Genomic DNA, 22179 nt, shown 5'->3' on the forward strand with positions numbered 1-22179 from the left:
TACATTTTGTATGCGAGGTGGTAGTGTTACTAATTAAACTACGATGTCACTTCTTTAATTTCAAGGTGTCTTGCATTTTCTGCCTTAAAGTAATTACTCGTGTAACCTTTTTTCCCTTCCTTTTCATTGAAAGGGATAGTATTTGAAGTCGACATGTATTTATTTTACATTTGTTTACTGGGTTAGTCCGACTGAGTACATGTCCATTTTCAGCAGAGGCCTGGGGAGAAAAGCTCCACATAGTCAAACATACAAAAGGTTAAACAAGAAGTTAGAAAACAATTAGAATATATACAAAAGTAGTAATATACCTTATGTACATTGGTTTAGAAGTGTTTCCTAGTAGGGACTCACAGTTCTCATGGACAGATGCAATTTCAAGTAAGACTGGATACATGGCATGGTGATGTAATTAGATGTTATGATTATTACTGATTATGCTATAATTACTGATAATGCTATTGTTTTATAACTTAATCCAGGTTGGTGCATGGGCATAGCCAGTTCAATTTGACATACTGTTTGAGTTTTTTTTTTAAGAGACTTTTGGAGGATTGTAGGTTTATGTAGTTTGGCAAGGCATTCCAGGTTTTGCCAACAAAGTTAGTGAACAGGGATTCACCAGCTGAGTTATTAGCTTTGTGGGTTTGGACCAGTAATTTGTCGGCTGACCGTAGGGATCTCAGGTTGCTATATGGCTTATCTTTAGGGTGGTACAGAACTTTGTGCACTATTGGGAGTTGATTGAATTGAATTAAGCTGGGCAGTTCTAGCCATTCTAGTTGTTTCAGGTTCTGGCAGTGATGGGTTCTATAGGTAGAGCCAGTGGCGAATCTGGCAGTATGGTTGTAGGTATGTGACAGCTTACTTCAGTTTTATTGAGGTTTGAAAGTTACAGGTGAGGCATATAAAAGAGTAGAGAGCAGGTGTGATCGGGCAATTTCAGTCCTAGCCAGTGAGGTTAAGAGTGTCTTGTTTCTATACAGTGATCCAAGCTTCTTATTGATGGTCTATACGGTTTTGTTGACCTGTATGTCAAATTTGAGATTATTGTCTATGATAACCCCTAGAAGTTTAGTGTGTTGATCTGGGGAGATAGTGGTGCCATTGTTAGACATGACAGAGAATGAAAGTGTGGAAGATCTACTAGTGGGGGTGAAGAGTAGAAGTTTAGTTTTATTGGGGTTCAGTAGTAGGCGTTAGTTGGAGAGCCAGTTCTCAATAGTGTTAAATGTATTTGGGTTGGGATTTGCAGTTCGGATGGGGAGATGGCTGAGCAGATCAGAGTGGAATCATCTGCATATTGAATGCAGGTAGCTTTAGGGATAGCAGTGTGAAGATTGTTGATAAAAATAGAGAAGAGTAGTGGACCTAGTATGGGGCCTTGAGGGACACCAAGTGTGAGAGGTAGCTGGCTGGACAGTTTGCCCTACCATAGTACCGCCTGTTGTCTACCAGTTAGGTAGGACTGGAATCACTGGATAGTGTGCGTGTTGAGGGAAATGGATTTTAGCGAAAGAATGAGAAGTTCATGGTTGACCATGTCAAAGGCTTTTAATAGGTCAAGGAATTGAGGTAGGAGATTAGCCTATTGTCATTTCTGTTATTGTTTATGGTATTAGTAAAGGAAAGGATGGCTGAGGTGGTGCTGTGGTATGGCCTGAAGCCATGCTGGGAGTTGGATAGTAAGTTATTCTGTGTAAGGTATTGCATTAGTTGCTTGTGTACACATTTCTCCATTATTTTGGCTAGTGGGGAAAGAATGGTAATGGGTCTGTAGTTGGATATGTCTGTTGAGCTACCACCTTTATGGAGTGGGATGACGTGGGATATTTTCCAGAGGGAGGGGATAGCATTTTCAGATAAGGATAGATATGGGATATGCAATGGCATCTGCAGCTATTTGTAGGTACTCTGCAGGGAGGAGGTCAGCAGCAAGGGTGGTAGGTTTTAGTTTATTTTAGGAGAATTTTGATAAAACTAGTGGATATTGGTTGGAGGCTAAATAAAGGGTGATTTGTGGATAAATTAGGCATGTGGTTTAAGTTTGTGGAGGTTAGGTGATTTGCTACGGATTGGATTGTTTCGGTGAAAAAGTTATAAGCACTAGCTATGGTCTCTGGGGAACTATGGGTATGGTTAGCCGGGGTTGGAGTGGTAGAATGTCCTGGATGAAGTAGTTGATTTAAGCCTGCCCAGAACTTTTGGGGTTGTTTTGGTGTTTTTGTAGGAGATTATGGTAGAAGCTTTTTTATCCAGTAAAATAGATTTTTTTTGTGTCATTCTTGAGTTGACAATATTTTAGATGGTCAAGTGGGGCTTTGGTTGTTCTCCAGCTGGCCCAGGCTCTGTTTCTAGCTTTGATTTTAGATTTGGTCTCTTTTGTGAGCCATGATGCTGTGTTTGATCTAGATTTTATTGTACGTGCTGGAGTATGGGAATCAAGGATACTTAGGAATTTAGTGTTAAAGTAAGCTACAGCCTCTTCTAATGGTAGATTTTTTTAGTTTTGACCAGTCAGCTGTTTGTAGTTTGTTTAAGAACATTGCAGTGTCAAGGTTTTTTCTGTTTCTCACCATTTTATATTTGGTCTGGTGAGGGTTTCCTACCTTATGTTTTATGATATAGGTTAGAAAATGGTCGCTAAGGCTGTCAGGGAGAGTGCCAGCAGTATACAGTTGGGGTTGGTTGTTAACTAGGATCCAGTCCAGGATACTTTCCCTGTTGGTCGGTTTGTTTATCCTAGTGGGAGAGGTTATGGTCTGTTTAAACCCAGATAAGTTTATAGGAGTGTGGGGGGGGGTTCAGAGGAGCAGGTGTGCCAGTCGGTGTTAAAGTCACCAAGAACTATGGTTTCTTGGGGATAGGTAGTGGATAACCAGTACAGGATATCCTCTAGCGTATGTAAGTTATTGCCTGGTGGGATGTATCCACAGACGCTGTTTACACATTTGTACTGGTTAATCTGTAATTTGGTTTTGAGGAGTTCAGCATTGTTGAATTGGGGTGGTTGAATGGTGTCTCTGTTAACAGAGTGTTTTTGTAAAGGACTGCTGTCCCACCTCCTTTCTTAGTAGCACGGTCTAACCGGTGTATATTATATCCTGGTGGTAGTATCTCATTGTCAGTAGTATTAGGTTTTAGCCAGGTTTCCGTAAAACACATAATGTCTGGGAAGTGGGTTGCTAGGAGGGCGTGTAGGTTGGGAATCTTATTGTTGATACTTCTAATATTTAGGTGAAATGCTAGGAGGGAACTAGTGGGAGTAAAAAGGGGTAGCTTGACTGTGGGGGGTTGTGGTAGGGGAGTGGAGGTTATTGGGTGTGGGTAGGCCATGGTTGGGATGAATATCCCCGTGTGTTACAAGGTTATAGTGACAGGATATTCTAAACTTTAGGAGTTTGTTTATTAGTTTTATATATCTGGAGCCTTTCTCCCCGGGCCTCCGCTGAAAATTGGCTTCGTTCCAAGTTGGACTTTCCTGGTTAACAAATGTTAAACAAATAAATACAATAAAATAAAAATAAAATATAGTCTGTTTTTAGGATTGTGTTTTGTGGTTTTACAGGGGTGATATATTATTGAGGGTCGTATATTCGGTTTGCTGGGGATGGCACAGTGTTTGGTGTTGTATGTAGTCATGTCTGTCTGACCTTGTGGGTAGTGAATACCATGGTCAAGTACTTATTCATAGGCAGTAAGATGGTAAATTAGTAACAGTATAGGCATTAGGGAAATTAGTATTTTTTTACTTGTTTGCATTTTGTTAGGGGTGGTCCAAATTTGATGGTTGATTGTGCTAACAGGGTGTGGAAGAATGAAAGAGAAGAAAAATGGGTGTGGAGGGAGGGCTATTCAATGATTGGATCTTAGTATGAGGGGAGTGGCTGAGCGTAGTTTAAATGTAGGAGTAGTGGGGCGGTTGGGAATTGGGGGCAGAGAGGGGAGCAGAGTGAGCCCGAGCACAGCGGGGCTAACACTGACTCCAAGTATTTCCCTGGACTTATGGTATGTTAAGGTAACATTTTGGCTGTATTTAGATTTGTTTCTTTTTACACCAAATTTTTAGGCTATTTTTAATCTATAGGTTATATACTTGCAGGATAAATTAATAGCTGCAGGGTATAATTTTCTAGGCCGTGAGGGAGTGCAGGGTGAAATTACTGTTGTAGCAGTTTAACCTGTTTGAGGAAAAATGGGGGTGGGGAAGAGAGAAGGCAGTAGGAGTGATTAGAGGGGGACCTTGATTGACTGAAGACACCACACCAGAGGTAAGTTTAATGTAAGGGCCTAAAACCTGCACTCGGCACTTAATGTTATTTATGTTTAGCAGGAAAGACAGACCAACGGTATACACTTTTTTGAGGATTTTTTCAAGGGTTACTTGTTCAGTGTCAGACAAGTAAAACTTTGATACAGGAAATCTATGTTTGTGTAGAAAGCCAGAAAGGTACAAGGTATACCTGTAAACATTAGGGTTAGAGACACTAATGTAAGAGTCAGTGTACTTTAGTTACAGGGGAAGGAGGTAAACACTCAAGTAGAAAAGAGCCCTATGGCTAGCCAAAATAGTGACTCGCTTAGTTACACAGCACTGTAAGAGTAAGCTTAACAAATGTTTTTATATGTGTAACCTACTCTGTTTAATTGCTGGGAGAAAACAGTTTTTGTTGAGAGAGTGGTATCCAAACTGCAATCCTGTAGACACTGTTATGCAGCAGCTGCAGTATGCTAATGGAGGTAACTAGGAAAAGAGAGAAGCAGAGATTCTAGAGTAAGCATTAAGGTAGCAACAGGCAGTTATTTTAAAATAGTACATTGAGAAAGAGCAGAGGGGTTTGGATTCATCGGTCCTTCCACTTCAGCCTTGGCTTATTTTACATTTGTAGTGTGAAACCGAATTCACCCTCTTATTGTAATGAAGAATTACAGCCAACCTGACAATGGCTGTTGGGGGGATAATTTTGACTGGGTTTAGTGTTAATGGGTGGGAAACCACTGTTTGCTGACTATAAAAAAAGGTACCCTTGAGCCCCTCCGTACATCGAAGGAGACAGCTGGGTTCTTGTTTCAACAGTGTTTGAACGGAACGCAAATTGGTCTCTCTTTGCTTTAAACCGTATTTACCAGCGATGAGACTAAACCCTAAGTTGCATTACTAGCTTGCTAAATCCAAACCGACATATGGCTTCCCAGAGCCACTAGAACAACCATGTGTTGACAATGTCAGCATGTAATTAGGATAACATTTGCATTACTTTTCAGTTTATATTTCGTGGCACGGCTGCTGCCCCGTTAACAGAAAAGTACCCTTTTCCCTTATCAGATATTCAGTATTAACATGCGAGTAGTACTGCACAGCTGGATGCAAGATAATTCTCTTCACATCAGCCTAAAAGAGACTAAAGCAGTACAGTTTTTTTTCAGGGACTATGACAGACCTGGATAGATACAGTCATGTGGTAAGTGAACAAGAAGGAACCAAATCCTACAGTGCTAGGAGATAGTCTAAAGTTGAAATAAGGCCTTAGAGCTTTAAGCTGCATTTTTTGCAGAGCAGTGCATGTGGCAGGCCTGCAGGACCCAACTGGTGGAGGTCCTGACTAGAAAGATAATGTTAGCTCATAAATTAAAACAAAATTCTTAACATTTCTTAAGCTTGCTCACCCCAAGAATCCCCTCCCTGTGGAACAAGCTCCCCTTGTATCTCAAACAGTGAAACACATTGGCCTTTTTCAAGTTCTCCCTTCATATTTTGGATAGTTACCTACAAGTTCACTGCAGGGTAGTAGTAGTGTGGCCGTCACTGAGTTGGGTGAAAAATCTATGCACTAAACTCTCTGCATTGCATAGCTAGGCTCTCTGTATGGTTACCAAGGGCTCCTGCCTAGTATGAACCTTCAAACCTGTAAGAAGATTGTCCAAAGGTGGGAGCTACTGCAACAGGCCTGAACAAAAAAAAAAAACTTTTGTTCAGGCATTCATCACAAAACAGGGTAGATATCGGATATTTTCTCCTTCAGATGGGCTCTATGGACTCCTACCACAATGTATATCTTCCATCCTTTTCCTGTGATTCAGAAACCACATTTCAAGACAAAAGAGGACCAAACCAACTGAATACTGACCGCTCTTTTTTGGCCAAGACAGCCGTGGTACTCTTTTCTAATAAATTTGATCTGCTGCCAGCTATGGTCATTCTCTCTTCAGAAATATTTGCTTAAACAGCAGGAAGACAGGGTCTTACATGTCATTCTTAAAAAAACTCCAGATCTGTCAGCACAGAGGACAGAATTTTGATTTCTAACAATATACCAGGTCTTCCAAATCCTGAAAGAATCCAGTTGATCTGATGTTTGAAAACCTTGCATCCAGAAGTGGAAAGGATTTGTTTTATTTGCTTTTATTATCCCATTCCAAAATTACTAGACTATTTACATTTTCTTTCTGATTCCTAGCTCTTTTACTCAAATTTCATGTAACTGTAGTACCTGTTTATTTTTATTTGTTTACTCTCCCTCAGATTACAGCACAGCCAGTGGTACAGGCCTTCCTAAAAGTGACCAAACATCTGAAACCACCAAAGAGACATATTTGTCCCAGTTTGGATTTGAATTTTATGTTGGAAATGTTAATTTAAGTTGGTCTGAATTTGCAGAACTAAAATATCTTTCTTAAAAAAATGCTTTATTTTAGCAGTCTCATCTGCTAGGGAGGTTTCAGAGCTACAAGCTTTAATGTGCTAGGGAGGTTTCAGAGCTACAAGCTTTAATGTGCAAACCTTCTTGCACTGGCCTTTCATAATGAAAATGTTTTTTTTTTTTTGAAAACTAATTCTTAAATTGTACGGATGAATTTTTTTCACTAACGAGCACTCCTTGAGGTTCTTTTTTCATCAGTAGTACTTAATTGGTGGTGCTGCGGTAGCGTTGTCGCCTCACAGTACGACGTTGTCGTATTCGATTCTCAGCTAGAGCTTCTTCTTTGTGGAGACTGCATGAATGGGCGTACCTTCGTTGAAGGTTGTGCATCAGGGCTGGCAACTTGGCACGTAAAAATCTACTGCCAATCATTAGCGGACCGGAGTTCCGCTGCAGCGACCCCTAACCGGGAAAAGCAGAAAGACACAAGACAAGTACTTAATACAACTGACCATCTTCTTTGCAGACTCTGAGTGAGGATGAATATCAGCTGCATTTGATAGATGTACACAGACACAGTGTGTCAGCGGTAATATATCTGCCTTATCACTCTAAGATCTAGGGTTCATTTCTGACTGCTGGTCACTCACTATGTGGAGTTTCCATATTCTCTGTATTTGTTATGGTACTTCAGTTTTCTCCCACCTCCCAGGAAACATACTGGTTGATTGTCTGTACTGAAAATAGTCCGTATACATTATAGTTATCTTTGTTTATGGACCAACCGACATTCTAGGTTAACAAATGATAAGATAAAAAATTTCAGTTAAAATGCATAGCTGATGTATCATTTAAGAACCAAAGAAATCAGTAAGACTGATGCCATGTTTTTTTTTTAATTGTGAGGGGATTTGTCATAGCAAAGACTAATAAGGTTGGAGAGGGGTCACTCATTGAGATATGATGGGCATAGATTCAGTATTAACCTGAATATACTTGATGAAGATGTTTTTTTTTCCAGTGGAGGTGACCTCTTGTTCACATGGATGGTTTCAAACAGGGATGAGATGCATCATGACATAAGCATTGCTGGAGTGGAGGGGGAGAACCATAGCTAAATACATGACCTGAACCGTATGGTCAACTTTATACATCCCTGGCAACACTTCCAGTATAAAAATGTTACCAGCCTGGATCTGTAGCTGAGGCATGAATATACAGAATGCTGTGTCTATCCATAGTCAGATTTTTTTAGTAACTGTTGTATATGAATTTATATCTACATTATATTTAAATTATTTTGAATAGCTGTTGTACATGAATTTACATTTAGTAGTTAACAGGGATGCTGTTATTGCATAATTTTAATGTATTTGTTCAGGGTGATAACCAAGTTTTATTAAACTCAGGAATTAATGTTTGTGTGCATATTGCATTTTTTAAAAAGTCATGCAGATTCCAAAATATTTTCAGAACCAATGCTGTAAATTTTAGTAAATGTTATCAGCGCTGTTTGTAGTGCATAATAAAAGTGTCTTTGTTTGTTTAGGAGTGAATTATTATCCTTCATCAAAAAGCTACGGGTAAGTTGTAACTTGCTGCATTATACCTTCATCAAAAAGTTATGGGTAAATTGTAACTTGCTGCATTATACCTTCATCAAGAAGTTACGGGTAAGTTGTAACCTGCTGCATTAAACCTTCATCACAAAGTTACGGGTAAGTTGCAACTTGCTGCATTATTTATGTGATTGTGCATCTCCAGTGTTATTTGGCACTTGTACTTTCTCTCGCCTTACATACTAGCACTTTCCTAGATTTATCATGGTACTTCTGTTTAATCATTGACTAAGAAAACTGCTACTGGAAAGGAAAAAGCATTATTTGAAGACGCTCATCTTGACTGATATTGGAGAGGGTTTGTGGTCAGGGACTGGAGTTCTTTTCTTCAAGTAAACCAAAGGGTCCGTTCAGATTACCTCCAAAATTTTGTCAGACTTACAGCTCCTCCTCCTGAGCATATAATTTCTGTGCTTCCTTTTGTGCTCCAGATCTCTCTTGCTCACAGCTAGAACTGCCTTTCCCAGGTCTCCAATCTTGCGTTATTCTTCTGTTTTTCCCGTTGTTCTTGTATCGTGCTGCAGAATTTCTGCCTACATGTTTATTTTGTACATTTCAGGTCATATTGCATTTTTTGGCTTAAAATGTAAGAGTTATTGTTTTCCTTCTCTCTCCTTGCTTGGGCCACAGTAGTTCCACCCTTTTTTGTCTTTGCTTTTTATCAATGATTTTCCTGCTTGTAAATATTTTGTCAGTAGTCAAAAAACAATTTGCTAGCATTTGTATATATGTTAGTTTGTTGGGTTGGTGCTGTTTATCGTGTTAGATTATTTTTCAGGCTCTTGTTATTAGAGATTTCCATGGAATTTTCAGTCAGGTTTTATAAAATGTAAACTGTGTAGGCAGAATATCCTTCTTGCAGGTCACCATGTGCACTGTTTGGAGTGTTTAGAAATGGAATATTTACCAGTAGAATAACATATTTGCAAATCATTTGACAAGAGTCTATTAAGTATCACACAAACAAGTTAGTTTTGAAGGGCCTTGTGCCTAGGGAAATTGGAAGTAGACAAGATGCTTCCAGGGCTGAGGTTCAGAAACCCAGAGACATATAAAGCACGGAAGTATAAGGAACATTCCTGCATGACCAAGTGAGACATGAACATAGAGGATGCTAATTCTACAAGAACACTTCTGTAATTGTTTTTGATCATCCTCACAGAGTTTGACACAAGGAATGGTGTTCTCCTGGTCCCAATGTAGTGGCTAGAGTGTTGGTGTTAATTTCTAATTTACTCTGTCACTGTTTTGTACATAAACAGAATCTGTTAATTGCTCATTTGAGTCTCTATGGATTTTAGTAGAATGTGACCAGAGAAAGCACATTAGAAAGATGACTTATAAAAAGGAAGTGAAGATAGAACTTGTTTTGAAATGAGCTTTATAGGGAATTAATCATCTTTTGGAACAACTACTTCTGTATTGTACTAAAAGAGGTAATTTTTCAAAGGTTGATTTGTTTGTTAGAAGTAATGCATTTGTGGTGCTGTACTTTGAGTGACTGTTTCATTTATAATGCTGAAGGATATCGAGACTTGCTGAAGGGAAATAACTTTTTATTTCATTACTTACATTTGCCAATGCTTATATGCTGTTGAAAACATTTCTTTCTGTTTTTTAACAAGAAATTAATTTCTAATTGTACTGAATTTTGAAATACATTTATTAACTGTGACTAAATATGTTTTTAAACTCATCAAAAATGAAACGTTTATACTAAGTTCAAACTAGTATACGTTTGGTGATTTTTAGAGGAGGTACATCTCTATTTGGTTTCTACTATATGTTAAAATAATAAGTACTAAATAAGCAGGGAAGTATTAGTTGAATGTTGGTAGAGAATCATCAGTATATGTTGATCTGTTAGGAATTGTAGTAATTAACACCTAAGTCTATAGTGATCTTCTTCTTCTTCTTCTTCTTTCGGCTTTTTCCGTACCTTGTCAAGCCACAGCCTTGTCCGCATTGATTGCACAGCATTTGCAGCCACAGGTTGCCGGCCACTCCACAGACACCACCACAGGCACACCCACCACACCACCACCACACACAATCCATTAGAGTGTCATGTCAATTGCATGTGGGATGATGGGGGGGAGGAGCACGGGAGGGGGGGAACCACGGAGAGGAACAGGAGGACATGCAGACTCCGCACAGAAGGCACCCCCAAGCATATCGAACCGGAGAACCTCTTGCTGAGGGGGGGTGCGCTAAACCACACCACCACGTTGGCCGCCCACCTAAGTCTATAGTGATATAAAATGGAAATTAGTATAATAAGTAAATTATGAAAAATTGTATTGGCCTCCTTCATGAAAATGGCAGTTATTGAGAGTTCATAGGTTCATAGGTAGGTTACTAGGCTATTGGCCCTAGGGCCTATACAAGCCTAGCCAAAAATGTACCCTGGCTTTCCCCACCCAAGAAAATTATTTGCCTGTGCCCCTGTCAAGCAGAACCACAGAAGTGATCCCCGGGGTGAATTTCCTATTACCCATCCAATCATCAAGGTTTTTCTTGAAGAGTGCTAATGAGGAGCTCTGTTTGACATAGGTAGGTAGTCTGTTCCAGAGTATGGGAAGTCTCTGGGACAGGAAGCTATCCCTCCAGCATGTTCTGTTTATTGTGGTGACAAGGTTTAGGTCCCTAGAGCGTGTAGATCGGAGGGATTTCTTTACGTGGAGCATGTCCAACAGCTGTGGGTTTGACATAGCTTTGTATGTTAGGCAGAGATCGCCTCTGAGTAGGCGATATGCGACGGAGTAAAGCTGGAGTTTTTTGAGACTTTCTGCGTAAGGCATCTGTTTGAGGCCAGTAATCTTCTTTGTGAGGTATTTTTGCGGCCTTTCCAGTTGTTGTAGATGTCTTGTGAGGTACATACCAAAAGGGGCATTGTACTCTATAATGGGTCTAATGAGTGATGAGTAGAGGGGAACAATGACCTCTTTTTTTCTGGATGAGAAACCTTTTGTGATGAGGTGTATCATGTAGAAGGATTTCCTGACCACTTTGGCGATGTGATTATCAAAGGTGAAACTACTGTCCACCTGTGTCCCAAGGTCTCTTATCACACTTTCAGTGTTAAGTAGACTACCGCCTATGTGGTAGTTCATGGGTACAGAATTTTTACCAAAGGGGATGACAATGCACTTTTTGGCATTGAGCTTGAGACCATGTCTTTGACACCAGGTATCTGTCTCAGTGAGGCCCTTTTGTAGGATGTCCACATCGTTAGGAGTTTCAATTATGGGTCCTAGTTTGCAGTCATCTGCAAATTTAGTTAGCCAAAGACCTTCTGTGTTAGCCTGTACTTCAGAGAAGTAGATACCAAACAGGAGAGGACCCAGAACTGAACCCTGTGGTACTCCACTTGTCACTGGTCTGAAGTCTGATTTGGAGTCTGCTACTTTCACAGTGTGGGTTCTTTCAGTAAGCCAGTTGGCAACCCATCTTGTGACATAGGGATTTATACCTAGTTTAGTGAGTTTATCTATAATTCCAGAATGTTCTTGATGTGTAGACAAGTAAGAGAGTACTCTTTACAGCATCAGGATTGAGTAGGGCATTGGCACAAGGCTTGGCATTCAGAGACTGAAAGGGATATATTCACACCTGTTGACAGTGCTATATATGGAGTGCAGAATTTAATTGATCTCTGCTTTTTCATTAAGCAAATTGAGAAGAACAGATTCTGCTGTGGCCAGAGAAGTAATGTATTAAACTGTGACCACCCACAGAGGGGAAGCATAACATATTTGCTGGAAGTGTTTTGTGCGAGTCTTGTAAATATTTTTACTCAAGTGGTTCTGCCTAGTTTCCTGCATATTGAATTGAACTAGAGAAATTCTAGTTATAATGTGATTTCACTATGTTATGTTGTGGAAATATATAAAAATGGCAAATTCAGCAGAGGACATTAGAACTTTTTCCACTGTTAAGCAGTCGCTGATTTAATTGTCTTCCTTGATCATTTTGTTGAAAACTAATACAGTGCTGAGTCTTGTTTAAACATGGGGTTTCCATCATCTGAAGGGATACAGTGATTTATGTTGTAAGTAATGCTTGAAAAAGCAGTTTTTGAATAAGGTAATTGCAGATTTTGTTGAGAAAGCCGCTGTGGTACAGCGGTAGCGTTGTTGCCTCACAGCAAGAGGTTCTCCTGTTCGATTCTCGGCTGGAATGCCTTCTGTGTGTAGTCTGCATGTCCTCCCCGTGATCGAGTGGCCTCCGAATGACATGCGTGAATGGGCATGCCTTCGCTGAAGGTTGGGCATCGGGCTGGCAACTCGGCACCATAAAAATCTACTGCCAATCATTAGCGGACCGGAGTTCCACTGTGGCGACCCCTAACCGGGAAAAGCCAAAAAGACAAACGGCAACATGAAAAATTGTAACACCTATTGTTTATGATTTGCAAGATTAGCTAAGAAATTAGGAGAGACCGATTTGATAAGATATATGATTGCTGTCACTAATTTATTAGCAGTCATAAAGAAATAAAAATGTATAGAATTTGAATGTGTATTTTGAATAAAACAATCTGAAAAGGGGACTGTCAGTACTGTAAAGGAAATTGTAATTAGATTTAAGGGTGAACATATTAATAGTAATGGTAATATTATAGATAATGGTAGTTTAGCTGATAACTTTTTGAAAGATAATATAACTACTGAGTTACTTAAAGAACAACAATTAGAATTGATAATTCAACATCAATTAATGGATTAAAAGATCAAATTAAAAATCTTAAAGCTCCAAGATTAGATGATATAATAATGCCAATATTAAAACAAGACAAAGATCCAAATCTATGTTCCTCTTGTTGTCCTACATTACTTTTAAATGTTGTTTATAACATATTTGTCTATTCTAATGAAAATAATTAATTCTATCCTACCGGGAATAATTAATGAAGCTCAAACTTCTTTTATATTAAATAGAAGAGTCCAAGATAATATTATTAGGTTTAATTATTTTAATTGTGTTTTCTAATAAGATCAAAAGAGAACTTTCAATTATAAGTTTTGATATAGATAAAGCTTTTGATTCTGTGAATTGGCTTTATATAAAGTACTTAAAGAATATAATTTTCTCTGGATTTTATAAATTTAATAACGAAATGTTATAACAATTAGGCACCTTTCTTTTTAGTTCATTTAAAAATTTGAAAGGAACTAAACAAGATTGCCCACTGCCCCATTTATTATTTGCCCTAATTGTTGAAACATTTGCAAACTATATTCGATCAAATAATAATATAAAGGGGTTTTCAATCGATGATACCTATAGCTCCATAATGCAACTTTTTGCTAATGATGTTTTACTAACCATAGATGATATAAAATCATTATTAAAATATATAGTACATTCATTGTGTGTCTTTGAAGAGATTTCAGTTTTTTTAATCATAACAAAACAGTCTTTTAATTAATAAAAAAGTAGATTTATTAAAATATGTAGTAATATTAAGTAGGATAATACACAAATTAAATATCTTCAAATTATTTCATCTAATTGTAAAAATTCAGAGCTAGTAAATTGTAAGAATTTAATATAGTTACCCAACTAAGTGCTAACTGGAATAAGTTATTCTTTGCAATATAACCACCTTTGTGTGCAGTCCATGCAGTGAAGTACCAATAACCATGAAGAACCACACGCTGTCCAGGTCAAGAGTGTGTTCAAACTATTTATTAGTAAAACAAGTTGAGCGCTTTCTTCCCCTCAAGGACTTCATCAGAACCTGATGTCATAAAATCACATGACTTGTATACAGCTTAAGTTTTATTAATCAATTAATCAATTATTTATTTTTGATGGTTCATTTTGTATACAAAAACAGGGTACTACAATGGGGGCTAGTTTTGCCCCCTCATGAGCAAAAAAATCATCTGTGCTTCTGAATATTATTATAAATATATAATAAAAACGTAGCACAAGAGCAAAGCAAGGATCAAATCTTATATTCAAAGCCAAACAAATTTATTAATAAAACAATGGATAAGCGCTTTCGCTATATAATAGCTTCATCAGATCACAATGTTTGCTTAAAATAGACTGTTTAAGTACTAAGGCATGTAGTAAGTACATTCAAAAGAGCCAATCATCATCACATATCAATTAGTTCATTTAACATTTAAAGCAGCAAATACAAAAATATAAAAATATATCAGTGCATTCATTTCTGCTACTAAACATGTAAAAAATTCATAACTATTACCACTTAAAAAGGGCAAACTATAAATTATAAATATGTATAAATTTCTATTTATGTTTCATAAATTAGCTTTTTATAGTAAACAAGAGATGAAATTGAGATTTTAAATTTCATCAAATCCATAAATTCTTACAACATGGGGGATCAAATTAGTGGAAAATATAAATGGGAAAGAAATTAATTTTTTTGGATGTTCAGTTGAAGTTTGTTAACAGAATTATTATTTCTGTACATCATAAGGCAACCTCAACTAATTCTATCCTTTGTGGGAGTTGTCACACTCCACATACTCTTAAGACACTTCCCAAAAGGTGAATTTATTAGAGCTGCTGAGATAGGTGATCCTTTCCAATTGTTCTTCAGGGAAATTTGAGGAACGTGGTTACAAGGGAGACACAATCATGAATTATTTTATGACTTTAAATGCTCATCAAGAATATAACAAAAATAGACTAATTTTCTGGTTTGGGAAAAAGAGAACATTTAGTTGAAGATGTGTATTTTGTTACTACTTGTATGGCTATTTTTGAACAGATTTTTAGAGTTATTAAAAAATGTTGGAATATTTTAAAGGTGGATCGAGTACTAGGTAAGCACTCACCCAAGTTACCATCAGTATCTTATAGGGTAGATTCTAGTTTGAAAGTAAAATTAGTGCATACAAGATTCAGTACTTTTGAGATATGCATGTGTAGGCAATTTATTCAAAATAAAAAAAAATCTTTTGGTACTAGATGATGTGGTAACTGTAAGGTGTTATCATATGATAGAAAAGGGACACAACCTGACTGAGGCGATTTTATAAGGTAAGTTATACCTGTAAATCATCTATGATAGCATATGCATTATTCTGTTCATGTAATTTGTTTTATATTGGAAGAACAACTAGAGAGGTTAAGGTTAGAATATTAGAATATTTAAAAGATTGCCAAAACAAAAATTTGGGTAACTCCATTGCAGGACTATTTGTAGTGCAAACTTGAGGGTAATATTAAAGTTTTAAAGTATTTTGTTATGAAATAAGCTCAGCATAAAGTGGAATGGACTGAAAACCCTGTTAATTCTGTTTTAGATAGGCCTGAAGTTATGTATATTTTACAGTTTAATACTTTGCAACCCTCTGGTTTAAATACTGAACTGCTGTGGAAGTTTTTTTGGACTTGATTTGACTTGATTTAATTCAGTGTAATTATTGGTGCTTAATGAGTAATTATTCACTTGTTCTAAGAGAAATGTATGTATATATTTTCTGTGAAAATAGTCATTTTAACCTTTTGAAGAGTTCTTATAACTCAAGGTGTCAGTTCTGAATTAAAGATGTTTTTTGGACCACTATTGTTATTTTTGTAGATAGGTTAATCTCCCCTGGGCCTCACTATTTAGATCCATTCTATCTGCTATGTCTACTTCTTTCCCTAGGAGCCATGTTATGGCAAAGTTTGACTCAAGATGATGGATGCCCTCCTTCAAACCCAGATAAAGATTGATCTGGTGTTATCCCATGAGGTACATCTACATATAGACTCCATACTAATGCTATGTTAGCTCTGTCTACTTCCTTGTTGGCCCCTGTGTAAGCACTGGTAGAGTCCAGATTGGTTGACCATCTGTGGGGTCTGTCTTCAGAGTAAATCAGAATTTTGGTGCCTTGACTTTCAGTACCATGTAGGATCAGAGATTCCTTTCTGTGTCTTAGCAGAATGTAAGAAAATACTGTTGCTGTGTCTTAATGCAGAGAAAACATTTGACCAAGTAGGCTGGGATTTTATGAAGGGCAATGGAAGCATTTGCATTCCCTGAAACAATATTAGAATTAATTGGGAGTATCTGCGAAGGATCGAAGGCATGAATTAAGGTAGGAAGGTTCCTGTCTGATAAGGCAGAAAACTAAATTGCAGGTCTTTGTTCAGTGTTTTCTTTTGCAGTTCGAGGAATTGAGAGTCTCTTCCCCCCACACTGTTGCAGAGGTGTTAAAACTGTCACTACACTGAGAGACCCTTGCAGAATAAATTCCTCAGACTACAAAAGAAAACCCTGAACAAAGGCCTACAATTTAGTTACTTTTCTGGCTGTGGCTGGATAACTTCTAAGTATAGTGTAAAACAAGGTTTGAACCAAACATAAATGAGGGTGATTAAAGACAGAAAAAAAGCAGTCCTTTTCCAGAAGGTAAAGAAAATAACAGTGACCCTCACAAATACCATTGTATGTCAGTGGCATGGGAATTTAAAGTTACTTCCTTATGTCTGGCTTGAGTCATACAAAGTATTATGGGAAAGAGAAAGGCTTGAGGGAGTACATGATCATGTTGAAGCCCCATTGGTAGCTATGTTTAGAAAACAGGAAAAATTACAAATAAAGCACTTAGAGTGATTTTGAGGTGTTACAAAGATAGAGTGAAAAAACTGTTTATTTTTTTTTAGTTCTAGGGTGGAAGTTTCCTTTAAGTGGCTTAAGTTAATGTTCCCAGTGGAACAAAGTGGTTTAGGATTAATGGATTTGTATGGATATTTTACAACTACACTGTTAAAGTTCATATACATAACACAAGCAGAAATTTATAATTCAAAGTATCTGTGATGAAATGGGGGCTGGGAGTTCAAGAAATAAGGAGAGAGTCAGATATTTGATGCCGATCCTTAAGGAGAATAACAACAATCATACAGAAAGTTATATTCATAAAGTTGTAGGAAATATTCTAAGAACTAAGCCAACAAAAGAATGGAGGAAAGAGATTTTGCCAATAGGAATGACTGCAAGTAGGAGGTACGTAATAAGCAAGAGGGAGCTTGAATTTACTGGGGAAACAGGCAAAGGAACCGAAGTATTGATAAATAATTAGAGAGGAAAAGGTAATAGAGTGGGATGAGACCAAACAGAAGTTTGGATTGCAGGTTAGAGATTGTCTTCCCTACCAGGGACTGATGTCAGAATATAGGTAAAGAAAAAGGGATAAGGGAATTACAAATGCAAAGACCTGCTCTGATACAGTTTTTAGTCGAGTCTAGAACTGAAGCTGCTGTTAAAAAGGGATAATTAGTTGAACATATAAAATATTGCATGATAACTGTAAGAATCAATGAGGTGGTTAGAAAAGATTGTGAAGTGATACTGGAAAAGCAATATACATGGGAATAATAGGAGGACATATGCATGGCTCACAAGCATGCAACAAAGTTCAAAAAGTTTAAGATTTTTATTGGAAGTGTTTACATAGCTATTTTATACGCCAAGCAGACTTAAAAAAATTTACTTAGCTAGATAGCAAATGTTGGAGACGTGATAGGGAAGAAATAGGTAAATGGGAGTATGTGTTTTGGGAGTGTAATTACTTGGCAGATTTTAAAAATTTCCTGCAGAATACGCTGTCAAAAATATTGGGTGAACAAATGGCTGTAACTAAGGAAATGATTCTTTTGAGTTAGGACACAGAATCTGAATTGCCTAGACATAGTAATGCCTTGTTAAGTTTAATCCTGTTGGCTGCCAAAAAAAGCAATTACTAGAAAAAGGAAATCAGTCTAAACCAAATGTAAAAGTGAGATCTTTAGAAAAGGGAAGGAGCACACTACATAAAAATAAATGGAACTTGTGAGAACAATACTTGCAAAATAATGTTCAGGAGAAGGAGGTGGAGCGAGTTTTAAGGGAAAGCAGGAAATGAGCAAATGATGGACTGATGGTTGTAAAGACAGAAAAAATATGGGATGTATGATCTATGCAAATGGAAAAATGATAATGTGGTTTATTTTAATTTTCTGTTAATATATGTTTGCCTGTACTTGAATTGATAATTTAGCAGAGATGTTTAAAAAGGAATTTGCTATCTTGGGTTTGCAAAATCAAAACCAAACGTTAGAATTTTTCTGAGTGATGCATTCAGTTCTCATAATTGTATTTATTTCCAGTTTGATTACTAGGGAAGTCCACTGGGCCCAGAGAGCCCATTTTCAGTGGAGGCCTGGGGAGAAAAGCTCCAGAATGCAGATTACAGTAAAGATAACAGCCAAGTAAAATAAAAGTTACAAGTACAAATACATATCAAATTCAATACCAAGCATGAGCAATTATGCCCATAGCAAAAATATCATATGGATTATAAAGTACAGAGTCGATTTGATGAAATATTCACACAGTGAGGCGAAGGCTATTTACAGTATTTACATAGTGCAACAGATCATTTGGGAATTAGCTATAGAAGGCTATAGCCAACTATAAGGAGCTTAGGAACTCAGGAGGATAACCAAAGGATTTTACTTATAAGAGATCTAGGTAGGGAGAATGTAGTTACATTTCCATTTGGAGGGTAGGTGTAAAGCTGAGTTTTGAAGTCTGTGTTTGACATTGTCCTGAGTGCGGAAGGGAGAGAATTCCATTTTTGCCTAAGAAGAAAGAGAGGAGAAGTTGTCCAGCAGGACGTTTAAGTTTGTGGACAGTAATTAAATTTTGGTGTTCGGATCTGAGAGTTCTATTTGGGGGTATAAGGGGAAAGGGTGTTTGTCAGTATGGGGCATTTGGTTGGATTAAATATTAGCCTGTGTGTTGTGGTAAGTTGGAGGTAGTCAAGGTAATTTCAGAGTTCTAACCAATTTAGAGATTGGAGAGTAACACAGTGATGAGTGGAATATTTGGCTTTAGTGGCAAATTTGGAAATTTTGTTATAACATTTTTCGAGTTTGGAAGTGATGGAGTAGGATAGGTTGGTTAGTAGAGGGGCACCGTACAATAGGGAGGGAAGGAGGTAAGTAGAGGCCAGAGTATGCTTAGTAGAGGAGGAGAGGAAGCAGTTGTTCCTGTATAGCATACCCAGTTTTTGGTGGGTTTTCTTTATATTTTGCTGAATGTGGATGTCGAACTTGAGTTGTTCATCTATAGTTACGCCGAGTAGTTTGGTGAAGAGAACAACATCAATAGGAGAGTTATTTTGGCTGAGAACTTGGAAGGAACTTTTATCATAAGAGAAGGATTTTGACAGTGGGAATAGTAGTATTTTAGATTTGTTTGCATTGAGAGAAAGGTGATTTTGGTGTATCTAGATTTCAGTAGTTGAGAAGGCAGTCTGGGTCTTAGAAGCTCAGGGAGGTTAGAGGCAGAGCAGACTAAAGTTGAGTCGTCTGCATATTGAATGACTTTAACATTTGGAATAGCAGAGTGAAAATTATTGATAAAGATATTAAACAGCATTGGTCCAAGGATGGATCCCTGTGGTACGTCGGTAGGGGTGGATAAGAAAGGCGACGTGCCTTTTTTTCCATTTCACAGCCTGAAATCTGTCTTACAGATAACTTGAGAACCAGGATAGAGTGTTTTGGGAGTGATTTAGGTTTAAGAGATGACTCAGAAGATGCTTGTGGGAAACAGTTTTGAATGCTTTAGAGATCTAGGAAAACTGTAGATACTAAGTTCCCAGAATCGCGGCTTGGTTGACAGTTTCTCAGAAGGAGAGTAGAGCTGTTATGGTGCTATGCCCTCGTCAGAAGCCATGTTGGGTTGGAGTAAGAAGCTGGTTCTGAGTCAGAAAAGGCATTAGTTGGAGGTGGATGCATTTTTCTAGGATTGTTAGAAATTGGAGAGTGAAGAGCTGTATGGTGGAAGTTTGAGATGTTAGTGTTTTTGCCTCCCTTGTGGAGAGGAAGAATGAAGGCAGAACGCCAAAGTTTGGGAACACAGGATTCCTTTATGGATCTATTAATTAGGATACTGATTGGGAGTGCTATACCATCGGCAGCAGACTTGAGGAAGAATGAGTGATGTTATCAGGTGCATTGGAGCAAGGTTTAAGTTTGGATAGAAGTCTTTTTATGTAGCTAGTGGGAACAGGTTTGAGCTCAAACATGGGGGGGGGATTTATTGGAAAACGTCTTAGGTCGGATATTGACTCTAAGAAGAATGAGTTAAATAGTGAGGCTAATTCAAGGTCAGATTTACTTCGGTCAGGACAGGGGTTATTTTTGGAGCCTGCGTTGAGAAGTGAGTTTATTGAGTTCCAGAATAGTCTAGGGTATTTAGTATGGTTGGAGTGGAGCTTAGTGTAGTAAGATTTTTTTGTCTTTGATGATTTGTTTTTTTAACAAAGTTATGAAGCTGTGTGTATTGGAGAAGGGTTTCGGTGAGTTTATTCTTTTGGTAAAGCTTCCAGGATTTGTCTCTTTGATGCATAATTTGTTTTGTTTCTTTAGTTAGCCAAGGGGCAGATATGGTTTTTATTCTTTTTGTTCTTGGTGGAGCTAGTGAGTTTAGAGCATCTAGGAAGTTAGAATTAAAGTGGTCTATGGCTTTGTCAAGTAGAAGGGTTTTTAGAATGTTCCAATTCATTTGTTTGAGATAGTTGGAGAAAGTTTTGGGGTCAGATTTACTAAGGTTGCGAGTGTGAATATATTGATGCTGAGGCAGAGGGGGAGGTGGTTGCATGGTAAATGAAAGCTGGGAGGTGGTCGCTAATAGTGTCAGGGATGGTGCCAGAGTTGGTATTTATTTGGATAGGAGACTATGATCCAGTCAAGAGTGGATCCTGGGGGATTTTTTTATTGGGTCTGGTGATGGAGTGGGTTACTTGAGTAAAGTTAAAGAGGTTAATAGATAAGGAGGGTGTGGGGCTCTTGATTTTATTACAGACTATGTTTACATCGTCTAGAATGTAAGTTTCATGGTTAATTTCAGCTGAGGCCCATAGGAGTATGTCTTCGAGGGTTGAGATGTTATTTCCGGGTGGGATATAAAGGGCGATAATACAGAGGGTTTTGTGATTATTCATTCTTAGTAGACCTACTGTTAGTTCTGCATTAGCGAATTGAGGAATAGGATTTGATAAAGGAATTAAGGTGAGAAGATTGGAATAGATTAAGGCAGCGTCGCTGCCTTTTCTATTTAAGCGCTCACGTCTGAGAGCATGAAATCCAGAGGGTAGGATTTCAGAGTCAGAGTTTCTTCTCTGTTTCTTTGAGTTGGTTGGAATTTAATTGAGAGACGTTAGTGTGTATGTTGTGCAGTTTGGGAGGGAATTCCTCCTTTTTTTGCTTAGCAGATGAGGTAGCACTGTGAAGTTATCTATAAAAGTATGCATTTGCATTATTTTGTTCATTTATATTCCCATTTCTCCTTTCATGTTTACTTTTGAAACAGTATTTTATGGCCTTTAACATATTTTGTCTCCCAATGATTGCATATGATTTTTATATCATTAAAATGGGTTTATTAAATGTTCTAAGTGTGATCATAGCTCTCAGCCTTTCATCTGCAAAGTGTGGAACAATGCCTCTAATAATGTAGAACATATGGGTGAAATGTGAAACACTATCATCTTCAACTAGAAAGCTCAAGGAATGTTCAGAATGTGTTACTGTATAAAAGTTCTTTTTCACAAATTAATACAATTCATTGTTATTTACTGTGTTCGTTGGATAAAAATTGTTAACACTAAATGTGAGAGATCCTTTCAGTATGAAATTGCAAGGGACACCGACCTTTTAAGGCTTAAAATGGCGATCATAAAATAGCTTTCCTGGCTAGCTTATCCTGTGGGATTATAAAGCCAATCACCTCTAGTCATAGAAAAAAATGGCTTACAAATTCTTGCATTGAGGTATCATTTTTCAGATGCCTAATTTGCATTCCTGTCTTCATCTCTTTTAGCCTACTTCTTCAGAAAAATGCTGTAAAACTATTTTCTGTAGATTATTTTGTATAACTTAATGTTTCAATT

At 37.6% G+C, this 22179-nt stretch overlaps 1 protein-coding gene across 1 annotated transcript in view; it reads left to right on the forward strand.

Moving 5' to 3' along the window:
• LOC122797632 (integrator complex subunit 8-like) overlaps window positions 1–22179 on the forward strand; it is a 1436218-nt gene that overhangs the window by 817672 nt on the left and 596367 nt on the right. The window contains exon 13 of the mRNA XM_044066176.1: window positions 8191–8224. Within this exon, the coding sequence (XP_043922111.1) occupies window positions 8191–8224 (34 nt within the window). The remainder of the gene's footprint in view (window positions 1–8190; window positions 8225–22179) is intronic.

The sequence above is a fragment of the Protopterus annectens genome, chromosome 3.part1 (assembly GCF_019279795.1).
Source record: "Protopterus annectens isolate FY-2018-M chromosome 3.part1, PAN1.0, whole genome shotgun sequence".
Taxonomy (NCBI): Eukaryota; Metazoa; Chordata; order Ceratodontiformes; family Protopteridae; genus Protopterus; species Protopterus annectens.